Raw genomic sequence first — 26,292 nt, 5'->3', positions numbered from 1 at the left:
AGCCACCTTGTCACAGGTGAATGAGCTGGAACTTGCCAGAATTCAGAAGCAGGGCTTCCCTGGTGGTGCAGTGGTTTAGAATCTGCCTGCCAGTGCAGGGGACATGGGTTTGAGCCCTGGTCTGGGAAGATCCCACATGCCGTGGAGAAACTTAAGCTCGTGCGCCACAACTACTGAGCCTGCATGTCTGGAGCCTGTGCTCCGCGACAAGAGAGGCCGCGATAGTGAGAGGCCCGCGCACCGCGATGAAGGGTGGCCCCAGCTTGCCGCAACTAGAGGAAGCCCTCGCACAGAAACGAAGACCCAACACAACCAAAAATAAATAAATAAATAAAATTTAAAAAAAAAAAAAAGGCACAAAATGTATTTCTGATCCTTCTTCCTGGTTTATAAAAACTAAATGAGCCCTCCAAGTCTACTTTTTTGTTTATTTGTGTTCTTATTTCCATTTCTCTGGGAGCTGGGTCAACAAGAATCTTGCTGTGATGTATGTCATAGAGTGTTCTGCCTATGTTTTCCTCTAAGAGTTTGATAGTGTCTGGTCTTACACTTAGGTCTTTAATCCATTTTGAGTTTATTTTTGTGCATGGTGTCAGGGAGTGTTCTAATTTCATACTTTTACATGTATCTGTCCAATTTTCCCAGCACCACTTATTGAAGAGGCTGTCTTTTCTCCACTGTATTTGCTTGCCTCCTTTATCAAAGATAAGGTGACCATATGTGCGTGGGTTTATCTCTGGGCTTTCTATCCTGTTCCATTGATCAATATTTCTGTTTTTGTGCCAGTACCAAGCTGTCTTGATTATTGTAGCTTTGTAATATAGTCTGAAGTCAGGGAGCCTGATTCCCCCAGCTCCATTTTTCGTTCTCAAGATTGCTTTGGCTATTCGGGGTCTTTTGTGTTTCCATACAAATTGTGAAATTTTTTGTTCTAGTTCTGTGAAAAATGCCAGTGGTAGTTTGATAGGGATTGCATTGAATCTGTAGATTGCTTTGGGTAGTAGAGTCATTTTCACAATGTTGATTCTTCCAATCCAGGAACATGGTATATCTTTCCATCTATTTGTATCATCTTTAATTTCTTTCATCAGTGTCTTATAATTTTCTGCATACAGGTCTTTTGTCTCCTTAGGTAGGTTTATTCCTAGATATTTTATTCTTTTTGTTGCAATGGTAAACGGGAGTGTTTTCTTAATTTCACTTTCAGATTTTTCGTCATTAGTGTATAGAAATGCAAGAGATTTCTGTGCATTAATTTTGTATCCTGCTACTTTACCAAATTCATTGATTAGCTCTAGGAGTTTTCTGGTAGCATCTTTAGGATTCTCTATGTATAGTATCATGTCATCTGCAAACAGTGACAGCTTTACTTCTTCTTTTCCGATTTGGATTCCTTTTATTTCTTTGTCTTCTCTGATTGCTGTGGCTAACACTTCCAAAACTATGTTGAATAATAGTGGTGAGAGTGGGCAACCTTGTCTTGTTCCTGATCTTAGTGGAAATGGTTTCAGTTTTTCACCATTGAGGACAATGTTGGCTGTGGGTTTGTCATATATGGCCTTTATTATGTTGAGGAAAGTTCCCTCTATGCCTACTTTCTGCAGGGCTTTTATCATAAATGGGTGTTGAATTTTGTCGAAAGCTTTCTCTGCATCTATTGAGATGATCATATGGTTTTTATTCTTCAATTTGTTAATATGGTGTATCACATTGATTGATTTACGTATATTGAAGAATCCTTGCATTCCTGGGATAAACCCCACTTGATCATGGTGTATGATCCTTTTAATGTGCTGTTGGATTCTGTTTGCTAGTATTTTGTTGAGGATTTTTGCATCTATGTTCATCAGTGATATTGGCCTGTAGTTTTCTTTCTTTGTGACATCTTTGTCTGGTTTTGGTATCAGGGTGATGGTGGCCTCGTAGAATGAGTTTGGGAGTGTTCCTCCCTCTGCAATATTTTGGAAGAGTTTGAGAAGGATAGGTGTTAGCTCTTCTCTAAATGTTTGATAGAATTCACCTGTGAAGCCATCTGGTCCTGGGCTTTTGTTTGTTGGAAGGTTTTTAATCACAGTTTCAATTTCAGTGCTTGTGATTGGTCTGTTCATATTTTCTATTTCTTCCTGGTTCAGTCTCGGCAGTTTGTGCATTTCTAAGAATCTGTCCATTTCTTCCAGGTTTTCCATTTTATTGGCGTAGAGTTGCTTGTAGTAATCTCTCATGATCTTTTGTATTTCTGCAGTGTTACTTCTCCTTTTTCATTTCTAATTCTATTGATTTGAGTCTTCTCCCTTTTTCTCTTGATGAGTCTGGCTAATGGTTTATCAATTTTGTTTATCTTCTCAGAGAACCAGCTTTTAGTTTTATTGATTTTTGCTATTGTTTCCTTCATTTCTTTTTCATTTATTTCTGACCTGATCTTTATGATTTCTTTCCTTCTGCTAGCCTTGGGGTTTTTTTGTTCTTCTTTCTCTAATTGCTTTAGGTGCAAGGTTAGGTTGTTTATTCGAGATGTTTCCTGTTTCTTGAGGTAGGCTTGTATTGCTATAAACTTCCCTCTTAGCACTGCTTTTGCTGCGTCCCATAGGTTTTGGGTCGTCGTATCTCCATTGTCATTTGTTTCTAGGTATTTTTTGATTTCGCCTTTGATTTCTTCAGTGATCACTTCGTTATTAAGTAGTGTATTGTGTAGCCTCCATGTGTTTGTATTTTTTACACATCTTTTCCTGTAATTGATATCTAGTCTCATAGCGTTGTGGTCGGAAAAGATACTTGATACGATTTCAATTTTCTTAAATTTACCAAGGCTTGATTTGTGACCCAAGATATGATCTATCCTGGAGAATGTTCCATGCGCACTTGAGAAAAATGTGTATTCTGTTGTTTTTGGGTGGAATGTCCTATAAATATCAATTAAGTCCATCTTGTTTAATGTATCATTTAAAGCTTGTGTTTCCTTATTTATTTTCATTTTGGATGATCTGTCCATTGGTGAAAGTGGGGTGTTAAAGTCCCCTACTATGATTGTGTTGCTGTCAATTTCCCCTTTTATGGCTGTTAGTATTTGCTTTATGTATTGAGGTGCTCCTATGTTGGGTGCATAAATATTTACAATTGTTATACCTTCCTCTTGGATCGATCCCTTGATCATTATATAGTGTCCTTCTTTGTCTCTTATAATATTCTTTATTTTAAAGTCTATTTTGTCTGATATGAGAATTGCTACTCCAGCTTTCTTTTGATTTCCGTTTGCATGGAATATCTTTTTCCATCCCCTCACTTTCAGTCTGTATGTGTCTCTAGGTCTGAAGTGGGTCTCTTGTAGACAGCATATATATGGGTCTTGTTTTTGTATCCATTCAGCCAGCCTGTGTCTTTTGGTGGGAGCATTTAATCCATTTACATTCAAGGTAATTATTGATATGTATGTTCCTATTCCCATTTTCTTAAATGTTTTGGGTTTGTTATTGTAGGTGTTTTCCTTCTCTTGTGTTTCTTGCCTAGAGAAGTTCCTTTAGCATTTGTTGTAAAGCTGGTTTGGTGGTGCTGAACTCTCTCAGCTTTTGCTTGTCTGTAAAGGTTTTAATTTCTCCATCACATCTGAATGAGATCCTTGCTGGGTAGAGTAATCTTGGTTGTAGGTTTTTCTCCTTCATCACTTTAAGTATATCCTGCCACTCCCTTCTGGCTTGCAGAGTTTCTGCTGAAAGATCAGATGTTAACCTTATGGGGATTCCCTTGTGTGTTATTTGTTGTTTTTCCCTTGCTGCTTTTAATATGTTTTCTTTATATTTAATTTTTGACAGTTTGATTAATATGTGTCTTGGCGTGTTTCTCCTTGGGTTTATCCTGTATGGGACTCTCTGTGCTTCCTGGACTTGACTAACTATTTCCTTTCCCATATTAGGGAAGTTTTCAACTATAATCTCTTCAAATATTTTCTCAGTCCCTTTCTTTTTCTCTTCTTCTTCTGGGACCCCTATAATTCGAATGTTGGTGCGTTTAATGTTGTCCCAGAGGTCTCTGAGACTGTCCTCAGTTCTTTTCATTCTTTTTTCTTTATCCTGCTCTGCAGTAGTTATTTCCACCATTTTATCTTCCAGGTCACTTATCCTTTCTTCTGCCTCAGTTATTCTGCTATTGATCCCATCTAGAGTATTTTTAATTTCATTTATTGTGTTTTTCATCATTGCTTGGTTCCTCTTTAGTTCTTCTACGTCCTTGTTAAATGTTTCTTGCATTTTGTCTATTCTATTTCCAAGATTTTGGATCATCCTTACTATCATTATTCTGAATTCTTTTTCAGGTAGACTACCTATTTCCTCTTCATTTGTTAGGTCTGGTGTGTTTTGACCCTGCTCCTTCATCTGCTGTGTGTTTTTCTGTCGTCTCATTTTGCTTATCTCACTGTGTTTGGGGTCTCCTTTTCACAGGCTGCAGGTTCGTAGTTCCCATTGTTTTTGGTATCTGTCCCCAGTGGGTAAGGTTGGTTCAGTGGGTTGTGTAGGCTTCCTGGTGGAGGGGACTATTGCCTGTGTTCTGGTGGATGAGGTTGAATCTTGTCTTTCTGGTGGGCACGTCCACGTCTGGTGGTGTGTTTTGGGGTGTCTGTGGCCTTATGATTTTAGGCAGCCTCCCTGCTAATGGATGGGGCTGTGTTCCTGTCTTGCTAGTTGTTTGGCATAGGGTGTCCAGCCCTGTAGCTTGCTGGTCGTTGAGTGAAGCTGGGTCTTGATATTGAGATGGAGATCTCTGAGAGATTTTTGCCGTTCGGTATTACGTGGAGCTGGTAGGTCTCTTGTGGACCAGTGTCCTGAAGTTGGCTCTCCCACCTCAGAGGCACAGCCCTGATGCCTGGCTGGAGCACCAAGAGCCTTTCATCCACACAGCTCAGAATATAAGGGAGAAAAAAATAGAAAGAAAAAAAGAGGATAAAATAAAATAAAATAAAGCTATTATAATAAAAAATAAGAAAAAAATTATTAAGAGTAAATGTATTCAAAAAAAATTTTTTTTTAATTTTTAAAAATAGATTTATTAATTTTTTATAGTAAAAAATAAGAAAAAAATTTTTAAGAAAAAAAATTTTAATTTTTTAAAATAAAAAATATGAAAAAACTTATTAAAAATTTTTTTAATTTCTAAAAATAGAAAATACAGAAAAAATTATTAAGAAAACATATATTAGGAAAAAAAAATTTTTTTAAGTAAAAAAAAAAAAAAAAAAAAAAAATGGACGGACCTAACCCTAGGACTGATGGTGAAAGCAAAGCTATACAGACAAAATCTCACCCAGAAGCATACACATATACACTCACAAAAAAAGGAAAAGGGGAAATTAATATATCCTGCTCCTAAAGTCCACCTTTTGAATTTGGGATGATTCGTCGTCTATTCAGGTATTCAACAGATGCAGGCACATCAAGTTGTTTGTGGAGCTTTAATCCGCTGCTTCTGAGGCTGCTGGTAGAGATTTTCCTTACTCTTCTTTGTTCGTACAGCTCCCAGCGTTCAGCTTTGGATTTGGACCCGCCTCTGCATGTACGTCACCTTTTGGGAGGTCTGACGTCTTCTGCCAGCGTTCAGTGGGTGTTCTGTAGGAGCAGTTCCACGTGTAGATGTATTTCTACTGTATCTGCCTCCTCCACCGAGTCAGGGGAAGCCGAGGAGCCTCCCCACAATACCACGAACTGGTCCACACAGGCTGCTAGCGCCGGGAACCTCCTCATTGTAGTTTTGATTTGCATTTCTCTAATAATTAACGATGATGAGCATCTTTTCATATGCCTCTTGGCCATCTGTATGCCTTCTCTGGAGAAATGTCTATTTAGGTCTTCTGCCCATTTTTGATTGAGTTGTTTGTTTTTTTGTTATTGAATTGTATGTTTGTATGTTTTGGAAATTAAGCCGTTGTCAGTCACATCATTCGCAAATATTTTCTCCCAGTCAGTAGGTTGTCTTTTTGTTTTGTTTATGGTTTCCTTTGTTGTGCAAACGCTTGTAAGTTTGATTAGGTTCCATTTGTTTATTTTTGCTTTTCTATTGCCTTGGGAGACTGTTTAGGTCCTTTCTTAAATGAGGGATGTTTAACAAATTAAGAATGGATGTTGGATTTTATTAAATGCTTTTTAAATCATCTGTCAAGGGCTTCCCTGGTGGCGCAGTGGTTAAGAATCTGCCTGCCGGTGCAGGGGACACAGGTTCTATCTCTGGTCCGGGAAGATTCCACATGCCTCGGAGCAACTAAGCCTGTGCGCCACAACTACTGAGCCTGCACTCTAAAGCCCGCGAGCCACAATTACTGAAGCCTGCGTGCCTAGAGCCCGTGCTCTGCAACAAGAGAAGCCACCGCAGTGAGAAGCCCGTGTGCAGCAACGAAGACCCAAAGCAACCAAAAATAAATAAATAAATTTATTTTTAAAAAAAATCATCTGTCAATATAATCATATTGTGTTTTCTCCTGACCTGAATTTTCTCTTGGTGAAATTTATTAATACATTGTGTGTTGCAAGGCAGAGACATCGAATAATATCCTTCTAACTGGGAAGGAACTTTGATACCGGAAAACGAAGCAGGCAACTCCATGAAGTGCAGTTATGAAGTTTATTGTGGGTAACTTACATATGGGCTGGATCTGGCAGAGAATCCAGAGGCATTTGATCCATAGGCATTCAAAGCTGCACTCTGTGCTGCAGAAAAGGGTACAGGGGGATTTTAAGGGCCAAAGCTAAAAATAGAATCTGACTACTAGGGAGAATCATGTCCATATTGATGGGAACCGGGTTTTTTTCCCCTCCCTTTGGGGCTTTCATGACCATTAACCATCTGCATCAGCAAAAGGCATCCTTCCAGGACTGAAAAGACCAGGGGAAAAGTTGATAGGAAACTTACCTTGCTTGGGCACATCCTTGTGAGTAGGCTAAAGCTCAGTGACATGGAAAAGGGAGCAGGTAACAGTTTAAGGAGAAAACAACTATAGAATACCAGAAAAGCCATTTACCTGGAGAATTTTTTTCTCCCCACTTTCGTTTTTACTCAGTGACATAATTCTTAGTTTTATTTCCTGACGGTGAAAGGAAAAAAATCCAATCCTCAAAAAGGTCAAGACCGAGAGCCTCCCATCAAGCCTCTTAGATAGCCTCAACCACCAGAGGGCAGACAGCAGAAGCAAGAAAAACGACAATCCTGCAGCCTGTGGAACAAAAACCACATTTACAGAAAGATAGACAAGATGAAAAGGCAGAGAGCTATATACCAGATGAAGGAACAAGAAAAAAACCCCAGAAAAACAACTAAATGAAGTGGTGGAGATAGGCAACCTTCCAGAAAAAGAATTCAGAATAATGATAGTGAAGATGATCCAGGACCTCAGAATAAGAATGGAGGCAAAGATCGAGAAGATGCAAGAAATGATTAAAAAAGACCTAGAAGAATTAAAGAACAAACAAACAGAGATGACCAATACAATAACTGAAATGAAAACTACACTAGAAGGAATCAATAGCAGAATAACTGAGGCAGAAGAACGGATAAGTGACCTGGAAGACAGAATGGTGGAATTCACTGCTGCGGAACAGAATAAAGAAAAAAGAATGAAAAGAAATGAAGACAGCCTAAGAGACCTCTGGGACAACATTAAGCACAACAACATTCGCATTATAGGGGTCCCAGAAGGAGAAGAGCGAGAGAAAGGACCCGTGAAAATATCTGAAGAGATTATAGTCGAAAACTTCCCTAACATGGGAAAGGAAATAGCCACCCAAGTCCAGGAAGCGCAGAGAGTCCCATACAGGATAAACCCAAGGAGAAACACACCGAGACACATAGTAATCAAATTGACAAATATTAAAGACAAAGAAAAATTATTGAAAGCAGCAAGGGAAAAACGACAAATAACATACAAGGGAACTCCCATAAGGTTAACAGCTGATTTCTCAGCAGAAACTCTACAAGCCAGAAGGGAGTGGCATGATATACTTAAAGTGATGAAAGGGAAGAACCTACAACCAAGATTACTCTACCCAGCAAGGATCTCATTTAGATTTGATGGAGAAATCAAAAGCTTTACAGACAAGCAAAAGCTAAGAGAATTCAGCACCACCAAACCAGCTCTACAACAAATGCTAAAGGAACTTCTCTGAATGGGGAAAACAAGAGAAGAAAAGGACCTACAAAAACAAACCCAAAACAATTAAGAAAATGGTCATAGGAACATACATATCGATAATTACCTTAAACGTGAATGGATTAAATGCCCCAACCAAAAGACATAGACTGGCTGAATGGATACAAAAACAAGACGCATATATATGCTGTCTACAAGAGACCCACTTTAGACCTAGGGACACATACAGACTGAAAGTGAGGGGGTGGAAAAAGATATTCCATGCAAATGGAAATCAAAAGAAAGCTGGAGTAGCTATACTCATATCAGATAAAATAGACTTTAAAATAAAGAATGTTACAAGAGACAAGGAAGGACACTACATAATGATCAAGGGATCAATCCAAGAAGAAGATATAAGAATTATAAATATATATGCACCCAACATAGGAGCACCTCAATACATAAGGCAACTGCTAACAGCCATAAAAGAGGAAATTGACAGTAAGACAATAATAGTGGGGGACTTTAACACCTCACTTACACCAATGGACAGATCATCCAAAATGAAGATAAGTAAGGATACAGAAGCTTTAAATGACACAATAGACCAGATAGATTTAATTGATATTTATAGGACATTCCATCCAAAAACAGCAGATTACACGTTCTTCTCAAGTGCACACGGAACATTCTCCAGGATAGATCACATCTTGGGTCACAAATCAAGCCTCAGTAAATTTAAGAAAATTGAAATCATATCAAGCATCTTTTCTGACCACAACGCTATGAGATTAGAAATGAATTACAGGGAAAAAAACGTGAAAAACACAAACACATGGAGGCTAAATAATACGTTACTAAATAACCAAGAAATCACTGAAGAAATCAAAGAGGAAATCAAAAAATACCTAGAGACAAATGACAATGAAAACACGACGACCCAAAACCTATGGGATGCAGCAAAAGCAGTTCTAAGAGGGAAGTTTATAGCTATACAAGCCTACCTAAAGAAACAAGAAAAATCTCAAGTAAACAATCTAACCGTACACCTAAAGAAACTAGAGAAAGAAGAACAAACAAAATCCAAAGTTAGCAGAAGGAAAGAAATCATAAAGATCAGAGCGGAAATAAATGAAATAGAAACAAAGAAAACAATAGCAAAGATCAATAAAACTAAAAGTTGGTTCTTTGAGAAGGTAAACAAAATTGATAAGCCATTAGCCAGACTCATCAAGAAAAAGAGGGAGAGGACTCAAATCAATAAAATCAGAAATGAAAAAGGAGAAGTTACAACAGACGCCGCAGAAATACAAAGCATCCTAAGAGACTACTACAAGCAACTTTATGCCAATAAAATGGACAACCTGGAAGAAATGGACAAATTCTTAGAAAGGTATAACCTTCCAAGACTGAACCAGGAAGAAACAGAAAATATGAACAGACCAATCACAAGTAATGAAATTGAAACTGTGATTAAAAATCTTCCAACAAACAAAAGTCCAGGACCAGATGGCTTCACAGGTGAATTCTATCAAACATTTAGAGAAGAGCTAACACCCATCCTTCTCAAACTCTTCCAAAAAATTGCAGAGGAAGGAAAACTCCCAAACTCATTCTATGAGGCCACCATCACCCTGATACCAAAACCAGACAAAGACAGTACAAAAAAAGAAAATTACAGATCAATATCGCTGATGAATATAGATGCAAAAATCCTCAACAAAATACTAGCAAACAGAATCCAACAACACATTAAAAGGATCATACACCATGATCAAGTGGGATTTATCCCAGGGATGCAAGGATTCTTCAATATACGCAAATCAATCAATGTGATACACCATATTAACAAATTGAAGAATAAAAATCATATGATCATCTCAATAGATGCAGAAAAAGCTTTTGACAAAATTCAACACCCAGTTATGATAAAAACTTTCCAGAAAGTGGGCATAGAGGGAACCTACCTCAACATAATAAAGGCCATATATGACAAACCCACAGCAAACATCATTCTCAACGGTGAAAAACTGAAAGCATTTCCTCTAAGATCAGGAACGAGACAAGGATGTCCACTCTCACCACTATTATTCAACATAGTTCTGGAAGTCCTAGCCATGGCAATCAGAGAAGAAAAAGAAATAAAAGGAATCCAAATTTGAAAAGAAGAAGTAAAACTGTCACTGTTTGCAGATGACATGATACTATACATAGAGAATCCTAAAACTGCCACCAGAAAACTGCTAGAGCTTATTAATGAATTTGGTAAAGTTGCAGGATACAAAATTAATGCACAGAAATCTCTTGCATTCCTATACACTAATGATGAAAAATCTGAAAGAGAAATTATGGAAACACTCCCATTTACCATTGCAACAAAAAGAATAAAATACCTAGGAATAAACCTACCTAGGGAGACAAAAGACCTGTATGCAGAAAACTATAAGACACTGATGAGAGAATTTAAAGATGATACCAACAGATGGAGAGATATACCATGTTCTTGGATTGGAAGAATCAACATTGTGAAAATGACTATACTATCCAAAGCAATCTACAGATTCAATGCAATCCCTATCAAATTACCAATGGCATTTTTTACGGAGCTAGAACAAATCATCTTAAAATTTGTATGTAGACACAAAAGACCCTGAATAGCCAAAGCAGTCTTGAGGGGAAAAAACGGAGCTGGAGGAATCAGACTCCCTGACTTCAGACTATACTGCAAAGCTACAGTAATCAAGACAATATGGTACTGGCACAAAAACAGAAACATAGATCAATGGAACAAGATAGAAAGCCCAGAGATAAACCCATGCACCTATGGTCAACTAATTTATGACAAAGGAGGCAAAGATATACAATGGAGAAAAGAAAGTCTCTTCAATAAGTGGTGCTGGGAAAACTGGACAGCTATATGTAAAAGAATGAAATTAGAATACTCCCTAACACCATACACAAAAATAAACTCAAAATGGATTAGAGACCTAAATCTAAGACTGGACACTATAAAACTCTTAGAGGAAAACATAAGAAGAACACTCTTTGACATAAATCACAGCAAGATCTTTTTTGATCCACCTCCTAGAGTAATGGAAATAAAAAGAAAAATAAACAAATGGGACCTAATGAAACTTCAAAGCTTTTGCACAGCAAAGGAAACCATAAACAAGACGAAAAGACAACCCTCAGAATGGGAGAAGATATTTGCAAACGAATCAACAGACAAAGGATTAATCTCCAAAATATATAAACAGCTCATTCAGCTCAATATTAAAGAAACAAACACCCCCATCCAAAAATGGGCAGAAGACCTAAATAGACATTTCTCCAAAGAAGACATACAGACAGCCACGAAGCACATGAAAAGCTGCTCAACATCACTAATTTTTAGAGAAATGCAAATCAAAACTACAATGAGGTATCACCTCACACCAGTTAGAATGGGCATCATCAGAAAATCTACAAACAACAAATGTTGGAGAGGGTGTGGAGAAAAGGGAACCCTCTTGCACTGTTGGTGGGAATGTAAATTGATACAGCCACTATGGAGAACAATATGGAGGTTCCTTAAAAAACTAAAAATAGAATTACCATATGACCCAGCAATCCCACTACTGGGCATATACCTAGAGAAAACCGTAATTCAAAAAGACACATGCACCCGAATGTTCATTGCAACACTATTTACAATAGCCAGGTCATGGAAGCAACCTAAATGCCCATCAACAGACGAATGGATAAAGAAGAGGTGGTACATATATACAATGGAATATTACTCAGCCATAAAAAGGAACGAAATTGAGTCATTTGTTGAGACGTGGATGGATCTAGAGACTGTCATACAGAGTGAAGTAAGTCAGAAAGAGAAAAACAAATATCGTATATTAACGCATGTATGTGGAACCTAGAAAAATGGTACAGATGAGCCGGTTTGCAGGGCAGAAGTTGAGACACAGATGTAGAGAACAGACATATGGACACCAAGGGGGGAAAACTGCGGTGGGGTGGGGATGGTGGTGTGCTGAATTGGGCGATTGGGATTGACATGTATACATTGATGTGTATAAAATTGATGACTAATAAGAACCTGCAGTATAAAAAAACAAAGAAACAAAACAACTAATACTAAACTTTCATTGGGTTATTTGTATGGAAATATGTTAATATAAATGTTTCAGACATTAAAAAAAAAAAAGAATCAAGGAACCAAAAAAAAAAAAAAAAAAAGTCAAGACCATGTCCCTCTGTTGTCGGTGATTTGTTTCTTTTTGCTAGGTTGAGAATTGTGTAATGAATTTGATTACCCTGTCATTCTTTAAAAAAAGAAAAGAAAAGAAAGGGGAGCGAGTAGGACTGTGGGCCTAAGATAAGCCAACAAAAGGGAGTCAGAGTGGTTCAGCCACACTATAGCACTGAGTCATCCTTGCTCTCCTAGAGAAAACTCCATTTGTTAGTGGTGAATCTTTCATTTAGGATACTACTGTACTCTATTTGCTAATATTTGTTTAGCATATTTACATCATTATTCATCCGTACTTACATTTGCATCGCTGTAAAACTGTTGTGTTGTTTTTTTTTAATATTTATTTAATTTATTTATTTGGTTGTGCCGGGTCTTAGTTGTGGCTTGCCAGCTCCTTAGTTGCGGCACATGTGCTCCTTAGTTGCGGCTTGCCGGCTCCTTAGTTGTGGCATGCGAATTCTTGGTTGCGGCATGCATGTGGGATCTAGTTCCCTGACCAGGGATTGAACCCGGGCCCCCTGCATTGGGAGCGTGAGTCCTAACCACTGTGCCAACAGGGAAGTCCCTAAAACTGGTTTTTATAAATCGGCATTGAGTTGTTTACTTATGAAACATGGATTTGGGACTTTGTTGAGTACATAGGCCTTTGACAACTTCCTCAATTTCTTTCACTTTTACAGATCTGTTTAGGTTATTTGTGGTTTTCTAGAAAGTCATCTCTTTCATCTAGCTATTCAAGATCTAGGCTTCTTGTGTCGCTCATCTTCTATCTTCTCTCCCTTCTCTCCTCCCCTCTATTCTCAGTTCAGGGGACCAGGTTTAGCTGATCAGTATCTCTGCTTGCCGATTCCTGGGAAGAAGTTCTGGCTGATCAGCCCAGCTCAGAGGTGTCCACCCTTGGTCCAATCAGCCATGGCCAGGGGAGCATCGTGTGGTACAACTAGGCTCATAGGTGTCACCTCTGTGGGTCAGGAGAAGAGTCTTAGAGCAGGGAGGTTATAAAGTAGGCAGATATCTCAAAAATTTTCTCCTCAGTGCTTAGATTTAGCAATTATTTCATTTCAGGTTTTTTTCTAATTTGCCACTTTCCATTTGCATTGTTATTAAGTTATTGTTTCTGCTTTTCTTAGATTCATTTTGTTATCCATTTTCAAACTTCTTATTTGATTGTTTAATTTATTAATTTTATGTCTTGTGATCAGAAATTTGTATTTAAAGCTTCAAATTTTCCACTCAGTATAGTTTTAGTGTGTTCCACAGTTTTGTATGTAGTACTTTCATTAGCTTTATATTTCTGTTCTGATGTTGTCCTTGATTCAAACACTTGCTTTGGAAAGCTTTAAAATTGTTTTTCCACATTGTTGGGAGAGGGGGCTTATTATTATAGGTTTCATTTTGATTGTACTTGTGAGAGTGTGGAGTGTTTAATCTGAACGATTTCTACTTTATTATGGTTTTCTTTGTGTTCAAATAAGTGGCCCATTTTTGTAAATGTTCTAAAAGCTCTTTACCAGAATATGAGTTCTATAATTTAGCTGCTCTATTGCTTTATATATTTTTGAGACTTGATCCGTTAAGGACTGAGATTTTAGAGTGTTAGATGTGAGAATGTTAGAATCTATGACTATCTTTGTATTTGTAATCCTCCTTCCATATCCTGCCATTCTTTGCTTTGTGTGCTTTAATGGTATTATTTAATGGATAAAGTTCATGACCTCTACATCTGTTTTGTGGATCATGCACGTGATCATGATAAGTGATCCTTTTGGTCCCACTTAATAATCTTTTTGCCTCGAATTCAACTGTGCTGACATTGATATTGCAAACCTTACTCTTTATTTCCCCTTGGGATCTTTTTGCCTATTCTTTTATTTGTGGTTTTTATTGAGTCTCTCTGTTTCAAACTGATTCTTTACTCTTCTATTTAACAGAAATCGATCTTGCTAAGTAGTGTAAGCTACAGGTTTAACTGACATTTTTCCTCCAGTTACTGTTCCCGTCTATATTACACAATCAAGTCTTTTTTGTTTACATGATAAAGAAAAATGACTTTAACGGCCTTTGCTCTTTTGTGTCCCAACAGCTCTAGACGTCTGTGGATCCTCAAGATGTCGGTCTTACTCTTGGCCCTGGGCATTGTGTTATTTATGTTCAGAAGTGTGTACCTTTATACAGCGTCCAGTAACCACAAACCACAGCTCCCTCACCCTACTCTGGCTGCCAGGATGCTGAAGCTTCTGCCTGAGGAACATGTCAGGAGCCTCTTTACCTATGATGGAATCTGGTGAGATAGCAAGTTACTCCACCTTGGTCTGACCTCTCCTTCCTGTGGCTCAGAGTGTCCTGTTGTGCCCACTTTACAGCCAGTTGCCTACCTTCCTGCACCTGTGTTGATTGCGAACGTGATTCCAAACCACGGAACCAGGAAAGGGCTTGGTCTGCAGGGCACGGACTCTGTTCCCAGCGAAGTCCCTTACGATTTTGGAGGGCCTGTTTAACCCAAACTACAGGAAAGATGTTGCCTTTCTGTCCCTCTGGCCTCCTCTTCTGGTTGGGGGTGCTGAGATGCCACTGACATTCCTGCGACTCTCAAGTTTAAAGAAGCTTGGGGAATTCCCTGGTGGTCCAGTGGTTAGGACTCTGAGCTTTCACTGCCGGGCCTGGGTTCGATCCCTGGTCGGGGAACTAAGATCACACAAGCCGCGCAGTGTGGCAGAAGTTTGGTGCAGGAGATGACTCAAGAGAGGGGGCCTTTTTTTTTTTTTTGGATTATAAAATTTATTTTTTATTATTTTATTGGAGTCTAGTTGATTTACAATGTTGTGTTAGTTTCAGGTGTACAGCAAAGTGATTCAGTTATATACAGAATATTGTGTAGAGTTCCCTGTGCTATACAATAGGTCTTTGTTGGTTATCTATTTTATCTATAGTAGTGTGTCTATGTTAATCCCAAGCTCCTAATTTATCCCTTCCCCCCACGTTTGTTTCCCCTTTGGTAACCATAAGCTGGTTTTGAGAGGGGGCACCTTCTTGCCCTTTCCCCTTCCTTCCCCTCCCTGTGTCTTTGGGAACAGCCACTGCTGGCATTCTAGAGTCTCAACTCAACCCGGACGGTGGCTATGGGAAAGGAGAACCTGAGGGGAACCACACGCTGGGTTAGGCTTCAGGCCCCGCCTTACGCACCAGCCCACCCACCCAATCCGTGATCTTAGTCCTCATCTTGTTTTAGGCTCTTCCCGAAAAACCAGTGCAAATGTGAAGCTTCGGAACATCAGGGAAGCTATAACTTTGAGGATGCCTATGGCCAGAGAGACCTCCCTGCGGTGAAAATGAGGAGACAGGCTGAATTTGAACACTTTCAGAGGAGGTAATGCAGACTCTGAGGGCTCTTGGGCCCTGAGGTGCAACAGAAGCTCTCCCTACTGTCTCCTGAGGGTGTGGGTCCAGGGAGAGAAGGAAGGCACTCTCGCTCTTGCAGGGTCCCTGGAAGGAACTATTAGGAATAAACCAAGTAAAGAGAACTGAGGAAATAGTCCTTCAATAAAGATTTATAAAACTTGGGAATTGGGCTTCCCTGGTGGCGCGGTGGTTGAGAATCTGCCTGCCGGTGCGGGGGACACGGGTTCGGGCCCTGGTCTGGGAGGGTCCCGCGTGCCGCGGAGCGGCTGGGCCCGTGAGCCACAATTGCTGAGCCTGCGCGTCTGGAGCCTGTGCTCCGCAACAAGGGAGGCCGCGATGGTGGGGGGCCTGCGCACCGCGATGAAGAGTGGTCCCCGCTTGCCGCGACTGGAGAAAGCCCTTGCACAGAAACGAAGACTCAACACAGTCATAAATAAATAAATAAATAAATAACTCTAGGCTAAAAGATTCCTTAAAAAATTGAGATAACCATTGTTTAAAAAAAAAAAAAAAAAAAAACTTGGGAATTCCCTGGCGGTCTAGTGTTAGTACTTGGCGCTCTCATTGCCAGGGGCCTGGGTTTGATCCCTGGCTGGGGAACTAAGAGCCTGCAAGCCATGCTGTGTGGCAAAAACAAAACAAAACAAAACAAAAAACCCACCACACTTGACATGTCTCAAGCATTGCATAATAAAGAAAGAGCAAAGGAATGAAGAGACTTTGAAACGTCAGTGCGGTGTTGGTGGCACAGTCTCCACACACCCAGGCCATGAGAGCACGTATCTTTAGAGTCTCACCATGTTGCACTTTCTTATTCGTTTATGTGTTAAGAATATACTGTCCCTCTGCTATGTGCAAAGCCCGGAGTTAAACCTTCAGGGTGTATCGGCCAGGATTGTCCGTTGAAAAGAGCAGAGATGGATTGTGTCTGGCTCATATCAAGAGGGAATTTGTAGGAAAGATGTTGGCACTTCTCCCAAATCCATAGGTGGTAGGATGACCAGGCTGGGAAATCAAGAACCAGGGGAGCACGGAATGGCTGAGCAGGTCTTTTCCCTTTTTTTTCCCTCCCAGCAATCATTTATGAGTTTCAGTGGAAAGCGTGCTGTAATAAATAGTAGCACGGTGATTAAGGACTTGAACTCTTGAACTCGGAACAGGCTGGATGGCAAGTTACTTAGCCTCATGGTACTTCAGTATCTTCATATGAAAAACTGTAACAGAGATACCTCCTTCATAGGTTTATTGTAAGCAACATTGTGTTAACATACAAAAGGCTAGTAACTCATAAAGGGCCTGACATATAGAAGCACTGCAAAAATACTACCTACGGTCATTGTTGTGGTTTATTAACATTATCATTCTTATAGTTCTTCACAGGCAATACATAATACATTAAGAGGGACTTCCCTGGTGGTCCAGTGGTTAAGACTCCGCGCTTCCACTGCAGGGGGTGCAAGTTCGATCCCTGATTGGGGAACTAAGATCCGCATGCTGCGCAGTGCGGCCAAAAAAAAAAAAAGAAATACATAAATCACCTAAATAGTAGATCGTTATAAGTGCTATGTGGAGAGGTAAATTAAAATATTGCGGTTGATGGCATAAAATTTAATGGAACAATGAAAAAAGATGACCTTGAACTCTGATTTGTATATCAAGCAGGAGTCTCCCACAATCCCCCAGCCCAGAAAAGCATCCCAGAAGGAAGAGTTAACACAGGGCCCAAAGCCAGAGTGGGCCTTTCCTGATGGCTGCATGACACGAAAGCAGGCCATAGCCGTTGCCGCCTAGTGCATCAGCTGGAGGCTGGAGGTATGAGTCCAGAGGGGCCAGTGGTGACGGCCCTGGTAAGCCAGCAGGAGGAATGTGCATTTTGCTTTCTGGGTGACGCAAAGAATTGAACAGTTTTAAAAAGTGGCAAGTTATTCTATGAGATACTTTCATATATAAAATATCACTCTGGCTTTTCTACGGAGGATAACCCGGAGGGAAGGCAAAGGGAAGGCAGGGAGACCTGTTGAGTAGCTGGGGGGAAGGTAAACGTTCCTTCTGCTGCCGCGACAGATGTTGTCTGTGCCTCTTTGATGAACGGTCCCTAGGCCACTGCCTTACTGCTCAGTTGACTGAGCCTAAGTCTTGAATTAAGGAAGGGAAAGGGGCAGGCAGGCCCCTCCAGGTTTGATTGTGGGAATCAGTCACTACCCCAGACTCTACACAAATGCAAGACTCCCCAGAAGAGGGAACAGCAGCAGGAGGGAGTGTTGGAGATCAGGAAGCCAGTGCAGTGCGCAGGTGATCCTGGTGGGGGTGCGAGCCCGGGCCCCACGTGGCTGTGCAAGGAGCGTGGGGCTCAGCGGCTAACAGCGCTGCCAAGGAACAGACTGGCTGCGTCCTCCACGTCTCAGCTGGGCGACCCTGGGCAAGCAGCTTAACCTCCTCTGTGCTGTGGGGATGATAATAGTCCCTCGGGTTGGCGTTTAGTAAGCTGATCCATGGAAGGCCTTTATAGCCTCAGTGAAGTTATAGGATAGTAGAGGAGGTAAGAAAAATATATACATAGACAGATGATATGATAAGCTCTTACACCAAGCAGAACCTGTGCCCTGGCCCTGTGCCCCTGTAACACCGTCTGCCTGCTTCCTGCCAGGATGGTTCCCACCGTTTGCCTCCTGGTCTCCCTTTGCCACTGTCTGTGAGGTCCCTGTGCTCGGGGACTTGAGGTGCTTGGCACAGAGTAGGGCTAACAGGCATCTGTAGAATAAGTGGATGGTGGGAGGGGAAACACGGGGGCGTGTTTATGTTGGAAGATGGCTCTGTCTGTGTCCTGGGTGGCACAGGGCTGCAGAGGGAGAGAAGTCACGGCCGTCCCCAGCAGGGAGTGCCTCAGGTGTGCACCTGGCAGGAGGTGCGTGGTGGGGGAAGGGAGAGCAGGGAGGGAGCTTTGAAGAGATTGGAGCAGGTGGGCTGGGGGGCAGGGAGGGATAAGAAGAGGTACTAGCTGGGAGTGGGGACTAGTCTGGAGGGAGCTGGGCAGAAGGAATTACAAGAAGGAACAGATTCCAAACTGGGAAGGCCAAGGACTGGCCATGTTCTCACGTGCCCCCTCCTTCACCTGTTGGAAATGCCCAGCTCTCTTGGGATTATACCTGGCAATCCGGGTATGAACAAAACCAGAGTCCGGTAATGATAACTGACATGAATTGGGTCTCAGGCCATTAAGGAAGTAGCTGGGCGGGCAGACTCGTAGCGCGGAGCAAGGCGCTGAGTTAGGTACAAAGATCAATCTGATCGAGAGAACATCTCTCAATGAGCTTACAGTATAATAGAGGGATACAGCGTGTGCCCTCCCCCCGGGGTCAAGTGGCCACTCTCCCCGTCACAGCCTCCCTGCGCCACCATCATCACAGAGCACATGGGCAGTCTGTGGCCCAGGGAGTGTTTTCAGCAAATTGTGTGGAACTCAAGAGTTCAATCCCAAGCTCAATGTTGTAATAGCAGTCAGAGGGTGGGATGTGGTAGGTTTTAAGAGGGAGAGCAGCATCTAGCTCCGAGAATTGAAAAAGGAACATTCAAGAAAAAGGTGACATTCAGAGCTGGCCTGACCTCTGTTACTGAACAGACGACTTTGTTTTTTTTTTTTTTTTAAAGAGGAACTTAATTAATTAATTAATTAATTAATTAATTTTTGGCTGTGTTGGGTCTTCGTTTCTGCACGAGGGCTTTCTCTAGTTGCGGCAAGCGGGGGCCACTCTTCATCGCGGTGCGCGGGCCTCTCACTATCGCGGCCTCTCTTGTTGCGGAGCACAGGCTCCAGACGCACAGGCTCAGTAGTTGTGGCGCACGGGCTTAGTTGCTCCGCGGCATGTGGGATCTTCCCAGACCAGGGCTCGAACCTGTGTCCCCTGCATTGGCAGGCAGATTCTCAACCACTGCGCCACCAGGGAAGCCCCCTGAACAGACGACTTTGTATTCTAGCTTTTGGAGTCTGGCTCTGGGTTCTCACCTTTCCAGGAGAGGGACTTTATTGATCTCTTTGTCCTCAGTTTAGCACGGGGCCAGGCAAGTCAAGAAATGAATGAATAAGAGGCATGGGGTGATGTGTGACTCTGGACAGAGCTCTGGGTGTGATTCACTTCCTGAGGGAAGAGAAGCAGTTTGGAGGATGAAGCTTCAGGCATTAAAAAAGAATGAAGTAGATCCCGCTGCACCTTTAGAAGGTGAAGTAGATCTGCACCTTTCTGCATCAAGGTGCAGAAAGGTTGTACAGTGTATTAGTTTGTGTTTTTAGAAGAGGGGTGGACATTTGTGTGGTTGCGTGCGTGTGTGGAGGTGCGTTTATGTATGTTGGGAGGAGAAGTATGAACAGTGGTGGTAAATGTTTAACAATGGGCTTTTGATAGTGGCTTGTAGTGTTTGCCAATTTCTGTGGTTTAATAATCACACTGTGGCTGATATCAAGCTACAGACAAGATATCACTGAATTCCAGTTATAAAATATCTCCACCATACAGATACAATAGATGAAAATAACCTCAAGAGCAGAATAATAGGAAAATGTAGTAAAATAATTTGGAAGTAGAGAGTTTTGAGTATTTATTACCTGTGTTCCCATTGTATTTAATTTTAAATGTATATAATTTAATTTTTATTACTGGCTGTGTTTAAAAGCTGGCTTTCAAAGTTCCTGAAAATTCAACAATTGACTCTCCTGTGTCAGTACAACCAGCTCTCACACACCACTATTATACATGAATATCAATGGCTATGTGTCCCTTGGTGGCAGGCAAGTGAGTAAGCAAGATTTTGCCTTACAAGCCCCTTTCACACAAAGTGTCCAAGCTTTCCAGGGGACAGCGGGCTGGGCCAAGTCATTGAGGCACCTGCTTTCAATGGCTGATACGCTGGCTACCAATTTAGGGGTATCCACAAGGCCCGGCTCTGGGAAATTTTTCTGCTAGTCAGTCCCCCATGCTCAGGAAGGAAGATCCTGCTTGGGGCTAATGGTGTCTTTCTCCTCACCTCAATCCTTCAAGGGCTCAAGATCTTCACATTTTCCCCTGCAGTCTGAGGGACGTGCCCCCCGCCCCCAGGTGTAATTACACTCTGGATAAACTACACTCAGATGCACAAACTCCATCTGCCGGCTCACTCTGTTCTTTTGCACACCGCTGACAGTCCAGTGGTTTCTTGCTGGTATGGGGCAGGTCTGGAAATTGTGGGATGGGTAGGACTCAGACCTGGGTTTTTATCTGGCAATACAGGTTTAAGCCAAGCTATCAGAGCTTGGGTACCGCATCCCAGTTGATATCAGCTGAGCGGGACCGGACAGCTCTCAGGCCAGGAGGCTGGACACCGACACTCTCGGAGCCTAACGATATCCCTGCCCAGATCCTCCTAGCACTGTTCTTAGCAAAACACATCAGTCAACAAGGATTGTTTCCACATTCTCTGTTTCACACACTCTCTTCCTCTGAGTTTCATTTGGCATCTTCAGGCTAGAAACCTGCCTGTCTCAGCTCAGCAAGTACAAACTTGATTGGCCTAGATCAGTGGCTCCCAAAAGTTTTTCTGTCCCAGCATACCTGGGGGAATAGGACACTCTACAACTTCTTGGTAATAGCAAGTAGAGATTCTTCTGGGGGTGATGGGGGGCCTGGGTAGTAAAAGGGATGTTATTCCATACTAATTTTTATACTGTTACACACACAGATGAACACACATAATCACACACATATTTATGTGTTTATATATATATCCATATAAACATATACTGCTGGTGTTTTGTGTGTATATATATATTTTTATATATAAATTTATTTAGTTAGTTTTTGGCTGCGTTGGGTCTTTGTTGCTGCGCGCGGGCTTTCTCTGCGGCGAGCGGGGGCTACTCTTCGCTGCAGTGCGCGGGTGTCTCACTGCAGTGGCTTTTCTTGTAACAGAGCACGGGCTCTAGGCTCACGAGCTTCAGTAGTTGCAGCACGCAGGCTCAGTAGTTGTGGCATGCGGGATTTGTTGCTCTGCGGCATGAGGGATCTTCCCGGACCAGGGCTCGAACCCGTGTCCCCTGCATTGGCAGGCGGATTCTTAACCCCTGTGCCACCAGGGAATTACCTTGTGTGTGTATTTTTAATGTAATTGGTACCATAAGAACAAATGACTCTGAAATTTGCTTTCATTCAATGGTTTTTTTCGTTTTATTTTATTTTTTTAATATTTATTTATTTATTTATTGGGTTGCACTGGGTCTTAGTTGCGGCAGGCGGTCTCCTTAGTTGTAGCATGTGAACTCTTAGTTGTGGCATGCATGTGGGATCTAGTTCCCTGACCAGGGATCAAACCCAGGCCCCCCGCATTGGGAGCGCGGAGTCTTAACCACGGCGCCACCAGGGAAGTCCCTTTTCTTTTTCCATTTTAAACAAGAAGTTTATTTAAACAACAAGATGTTTGACTTGAAGAGAAAAACTATCCAGGATGCATTTCTTTTCTAAGAATTTATACCTCCTTAAATACCGATTGCTTTACCTGTAACAGTTACGTGCAAGAGGGTTATAAAATTATCCTTGGTTTTACAAAGATGAATGAAAGACATTAAAATTCTCCAATAGAACAAGGTATGCAAGGATTTTTGTATCTTGTTATTCTTGTGTTAAACAGTGAGAGCAAAATAACTTGCTGAACATGAAGACAAGAGCTGAGTGAGCCTGTTGCTAATGGAGAAGGCGGTATTTTCTCGTAACCAGAATTCCCCCATCCCATCTCCATTTGATGCCAGTCAAAACATACCACTGGCTATTTAGTTTTAAAAAAATGCAACAAGTGGGAATTCCCTGGCAGTGCAGTGGTTAAGACCCCAAGTTTCCACTGCCGTGGCCCGGGTTCCATCTCTGGTAGGAGCATTGTGCGGCCAGAAAGCAAGCAAGCAATATGTTTGTGCACATACACTTGTCACACACACCAGGAATGGGGAAGCGGAAAATGAAAGAACAGAGAAAACGATACTGTAGTGGTCAGGATGTGGTGGAACCAAACTGTGGTCTTCTGAGAATGTCTCCTTGGTCTGGAGGAACAAAGTAGCAGGTTCCCTTTTTAGTGGACACCTCCTGTCTGCTGCTGGGACACATCAGTGGTATCTCCAGCCTCCATTTCCAACTGTGTGGGTGTGTCTTTCTCATTGATTGGCTGCCCATCAAATCGGAATGGGATCTGCCTCATGGACACACCCTGCTGGTCACATAGGCTTCCGTCCGCTTGCTAAGTGGTGTGTGCCTCTTCATCTTAAACTGCGCGGCGGAACCATCCTACCCCGCCTCCTTCAAATCACGTGATAACCATTCTCAGTCTTGACTCCTTCCTTGGGCTTTCTGTCCGTCATCCGAGCGCCAGAGTCTCCTCAGCTGCCATTTCACAAAAGAGATACCAGGTCTGCACCAAATGAGCACACAAGCAACACCAGGAGCCTCAATGATATATTTTTAAGAGCGGTCTATACATCTAGCTCATTCCTTTTAATTGCTATACAGCTATGAATATGAATGCAATGAATTTTATTAAGCCATTCCCCTATTGAAAGATATTCAGATTTTTGCAAAATTTTCATTATTACATTTACATAATTTATAATAATATTACATTATACTTACATTCTTTCCTTCATTTATTAAGATGTGTATAAGGATGTTCACTTCAGGCAATGCTGAAACAAACCTCCTTATGCATGTCCTACTGTTGACAACCACAAGTTTCTCCCCTTACCTAGCATCTGAATTGCTCAGTCATAGGATATGCTTATTTCTGCTTTTAATAAATATGGCCAGATTGCCTTCAAGAGGACCAACATTTATTCACACTTTCATGAAGAGTCGGTAAGTGTAGTACCGTATTTACATATTCTCTACCTAATCAACACTCGCTATCATAAAATTTTAAAACTTCAAGGAAAAGGTATCATTGTTTTTTTCATTGCTTTTAAAGTTGCGTTTCCCTGATCAATATTGCAGTTGAGCGTGTTTCATATATTTATTAGCCATTTGTATTTCCTCTGCTGTTAATTGCCTATTTCTGTACCTTTCCATTTTAAAATTTTGTCTTTTTCATGTTCCCGTAAATACTTCAGTAGTCTAATCTTTCTTCCAGGTAATCTAAATGATTTCCATGGTTAAGCGGATCCCTGAAGCCTACCTATCAACTGTATTACCTTAGTCCCTCAAACAGTCAATATCACTGGATTGTGTTATGTCTTTGACTGAAGGTTGTTACAACAACAAAGCCATCTGGAAATGACCACTGTGTTTGCTCTAAAAATATTGAGACAACATCCACTCCTAGATAAAGTTTTATATATTTTATTTGTTCAGTGACAAGAAAAGTTTTACCACCGTTCAGGAGTTGGTCTGCTTTGTCCTTTGTCCAGCGTATTGTCAATTACTTTGTACCTTGGCTACCAGGAAGTTCAGATGTGTATTTGGTGTTTAGCAACTGCTGCTGGGTTGGCCGATATGGTCTGATTATCTTGTTTCTTCTTTTTTGCTGGCTGTGATTTTGATTTTGAATGTGCTTTGTTGTAATCTGCTTCAATTCCTTTGTGGAATTAGAGGCTGGAGGGAGGGGCAGGAATAAAGGAGGAGAGAAAATGGAGGGCAGATCGGGCCAACCTACTTTCAATTTCTCACCATTGGCAGCACAAAGCTCTGGGTACAAACATCACTTTAAGAACTAACTAGGGACAGGCATCAAAGCAGCTGCCAATGGTTTTGTTTCTCTGCAGAGAAGGGCTGCCTCGCCCACCGCCCCTGCTGGCTCAGCCCAACCTGCCCTTTGGGTACCCTGTCCACGGGGTTGAAGTGATGCCCCTGCACACGGTTCCCATCCCAGGTAGGTACATCTGTGTTCAGAAAAGACCCGAGCAACCTTCTTATTCCTTCTTAAGCAAAAGGAGGAAGCATAAGGGAACAGTCATTCATTGGGTACCTGCTGTGTACCCAGCACAATGAAGCGTGACATGGTTTCATTTAATGAAATGAAACCATTTCATTAGCCTCACTCTTTCCACCACTGGGAATCGCCCTCAGTAGCTGTAACCTCCCTGGGTATCCGAGATAACATAGAAGAGGACAGAAATCTATGTGCATCGAGGAATCTTGGAACATAATTGGCTTTTTGGTGGCCTCCAGCATCATGGGAGCAGGCAAAGCATGAGCCCATCTCCAGGGAGTGCATATGGCAAAGGATATTTATGCCAGTTAAAACTCCCCTCTACAAGGGAATTTTACACACTCTTTTAGTTCAGCATCACATCCTTGTGAGGTAAATATTATTTTGCCAACTTCACAGAGTTATCTAAGGCCACATAAGAAGAATATGTCTGAATTAGAGCTTGAATTGATCATATTATAAGAACAGAGATAGATTCTAAAATAAAATAATTTGGAATGAATTGCTAGTTTTTTTTTTTTTTAATAAATGTTTATTGCTGAATGTTACTGAGGTTTTTTCTTTTTTTTTTAAAGTTTAATTTTTATTTATTTATTTATTTATGGCTGTGTTGGGTCTTCGTTTCTGTGCAAGGGCTTTCTCTAGTTGTGGCAAGTGGGGTCCACTCTTCATTGAGGTGCGCAGGCCTCTCATTATCGCGGCCTCTCTTGTTGCGGAGCACAGGCTCCAGACGCGCAGGCTCAGTAATTGTGGCTCACGGGCCTAGTTGCTCCGCGGCATGAGGGATCTTCCCAGACCAGGGCTCGAACCCGTGTCCCCTGCATTGGCAGGCAGATTCTCGACCACTGCGCCACCAGGGAAGCCCCAGTTGCTAGTGTTTTTGAATAGTCATTTAAAAAATGATTTGCCACTTTGGGTAGTTCTTTTTTTATTGTGGTAAAACATACATAACATAAAATTTACCATTTTAACCATTTTGAAGTGTCTAGTTCTGTGGCATTAAGTACATTCACATTGTTCTGCAACCATCACCAGCAACCATCTCTAGAACTTTTTCATCTTTCCAACTGAAACTCTGCACCCATTTAACAGTAACTCCCTTTTCCCCCCAGTCCCTGGCAACCACCATTCTATTTTCTGTCTCTATGAATTTGACTATTCCAGGAAACTCATAAGGATGATTCATTATTTATCTATTGCTTCCTTCCCTTCAGTAACAGAGATACCTGGAAGGGACTGGATTAATTCACAGCACCCATCCAAAACTGAGGGTGGGCATCGGAGGCTTTAGAACTGCTGGAATTTGAGAAGGACCATGGGACACCATCTAATAGAGCCCTGGGGAGAGGGGAGTGGTCAGCAAACTCTCTGGATAGGTGACACTTAAAGGGACTCTGGAGGGATGTGTAGGAGTCGGCCAGGAAGGTGAGAGCATCAGGGAGTCCTTGGCATCCTCTCAAATGGTGTTTTTTGTCCTTTTTCCTGTGTTCTCCAGGTCTCCAGTTTGAAGGACCAGATGCTCCCATCTATGAGGCAAGAGTCCCCTTCCCAGCTCCCTTTTGCACTTGGCATCCTGTCCTTGGCTCACTGCCTGTGCCCTCTTCCCCCC

General features: G+C 41.6%; 1 protein-coding gene and 1 pseudogene across 1 annotated transcript in view; one reads left to right on the top strand and one right to left on the bottom strand.

Annotated features, from left to right (window-relative positions):
* Positions 1–26,292, top strand: part of B4GALNT2 (beta-1,4-N-acetyl-galactosaminyltransferase 2) — a 63,683-nt gene that overhangs the window by 17,265 nt on the left and 20,126 nt on the right. Inside the window, 4 exon segments of the mRNA XM_059907701.1 lie at positions 14,437–14,637; positions 15,583–15,720; positions 24,517–24,623; positions 26,179–26,216. Of these exon segments, the coding sequence (XP_059763684.1) occupies positions 14,437–14,637; positions 15,583–15,720; positions 24,517–24,623; positions 26,179–26,216 (484 nt within the window).
* LOC132355133 (small ubiquitin-related modifier 2-like) lies at positions 22,839–23,174 on the bottom strand (annotated as a pseudogene).

Source organism: Balaenoptera ricei, chromosome 20 (assembly GCF_028023285.1).
Source record: "Balaenoptera ricei isolate mBalRic1 chromosome 20, mBalRic1.hap2, whole genome shotgun sequence".
Taxonomy (NCBI): Eukaryota; Metazoa; Chordata; class Mammalia; order Artiodactyla; family Balaenopteridae; genus Balaenoptera; species Balaenoptera ricei.
Note: the sequence above shows the minus strand (reverse complement) of the source record. Positions and strands in the feature narration are given on the sequence as shown.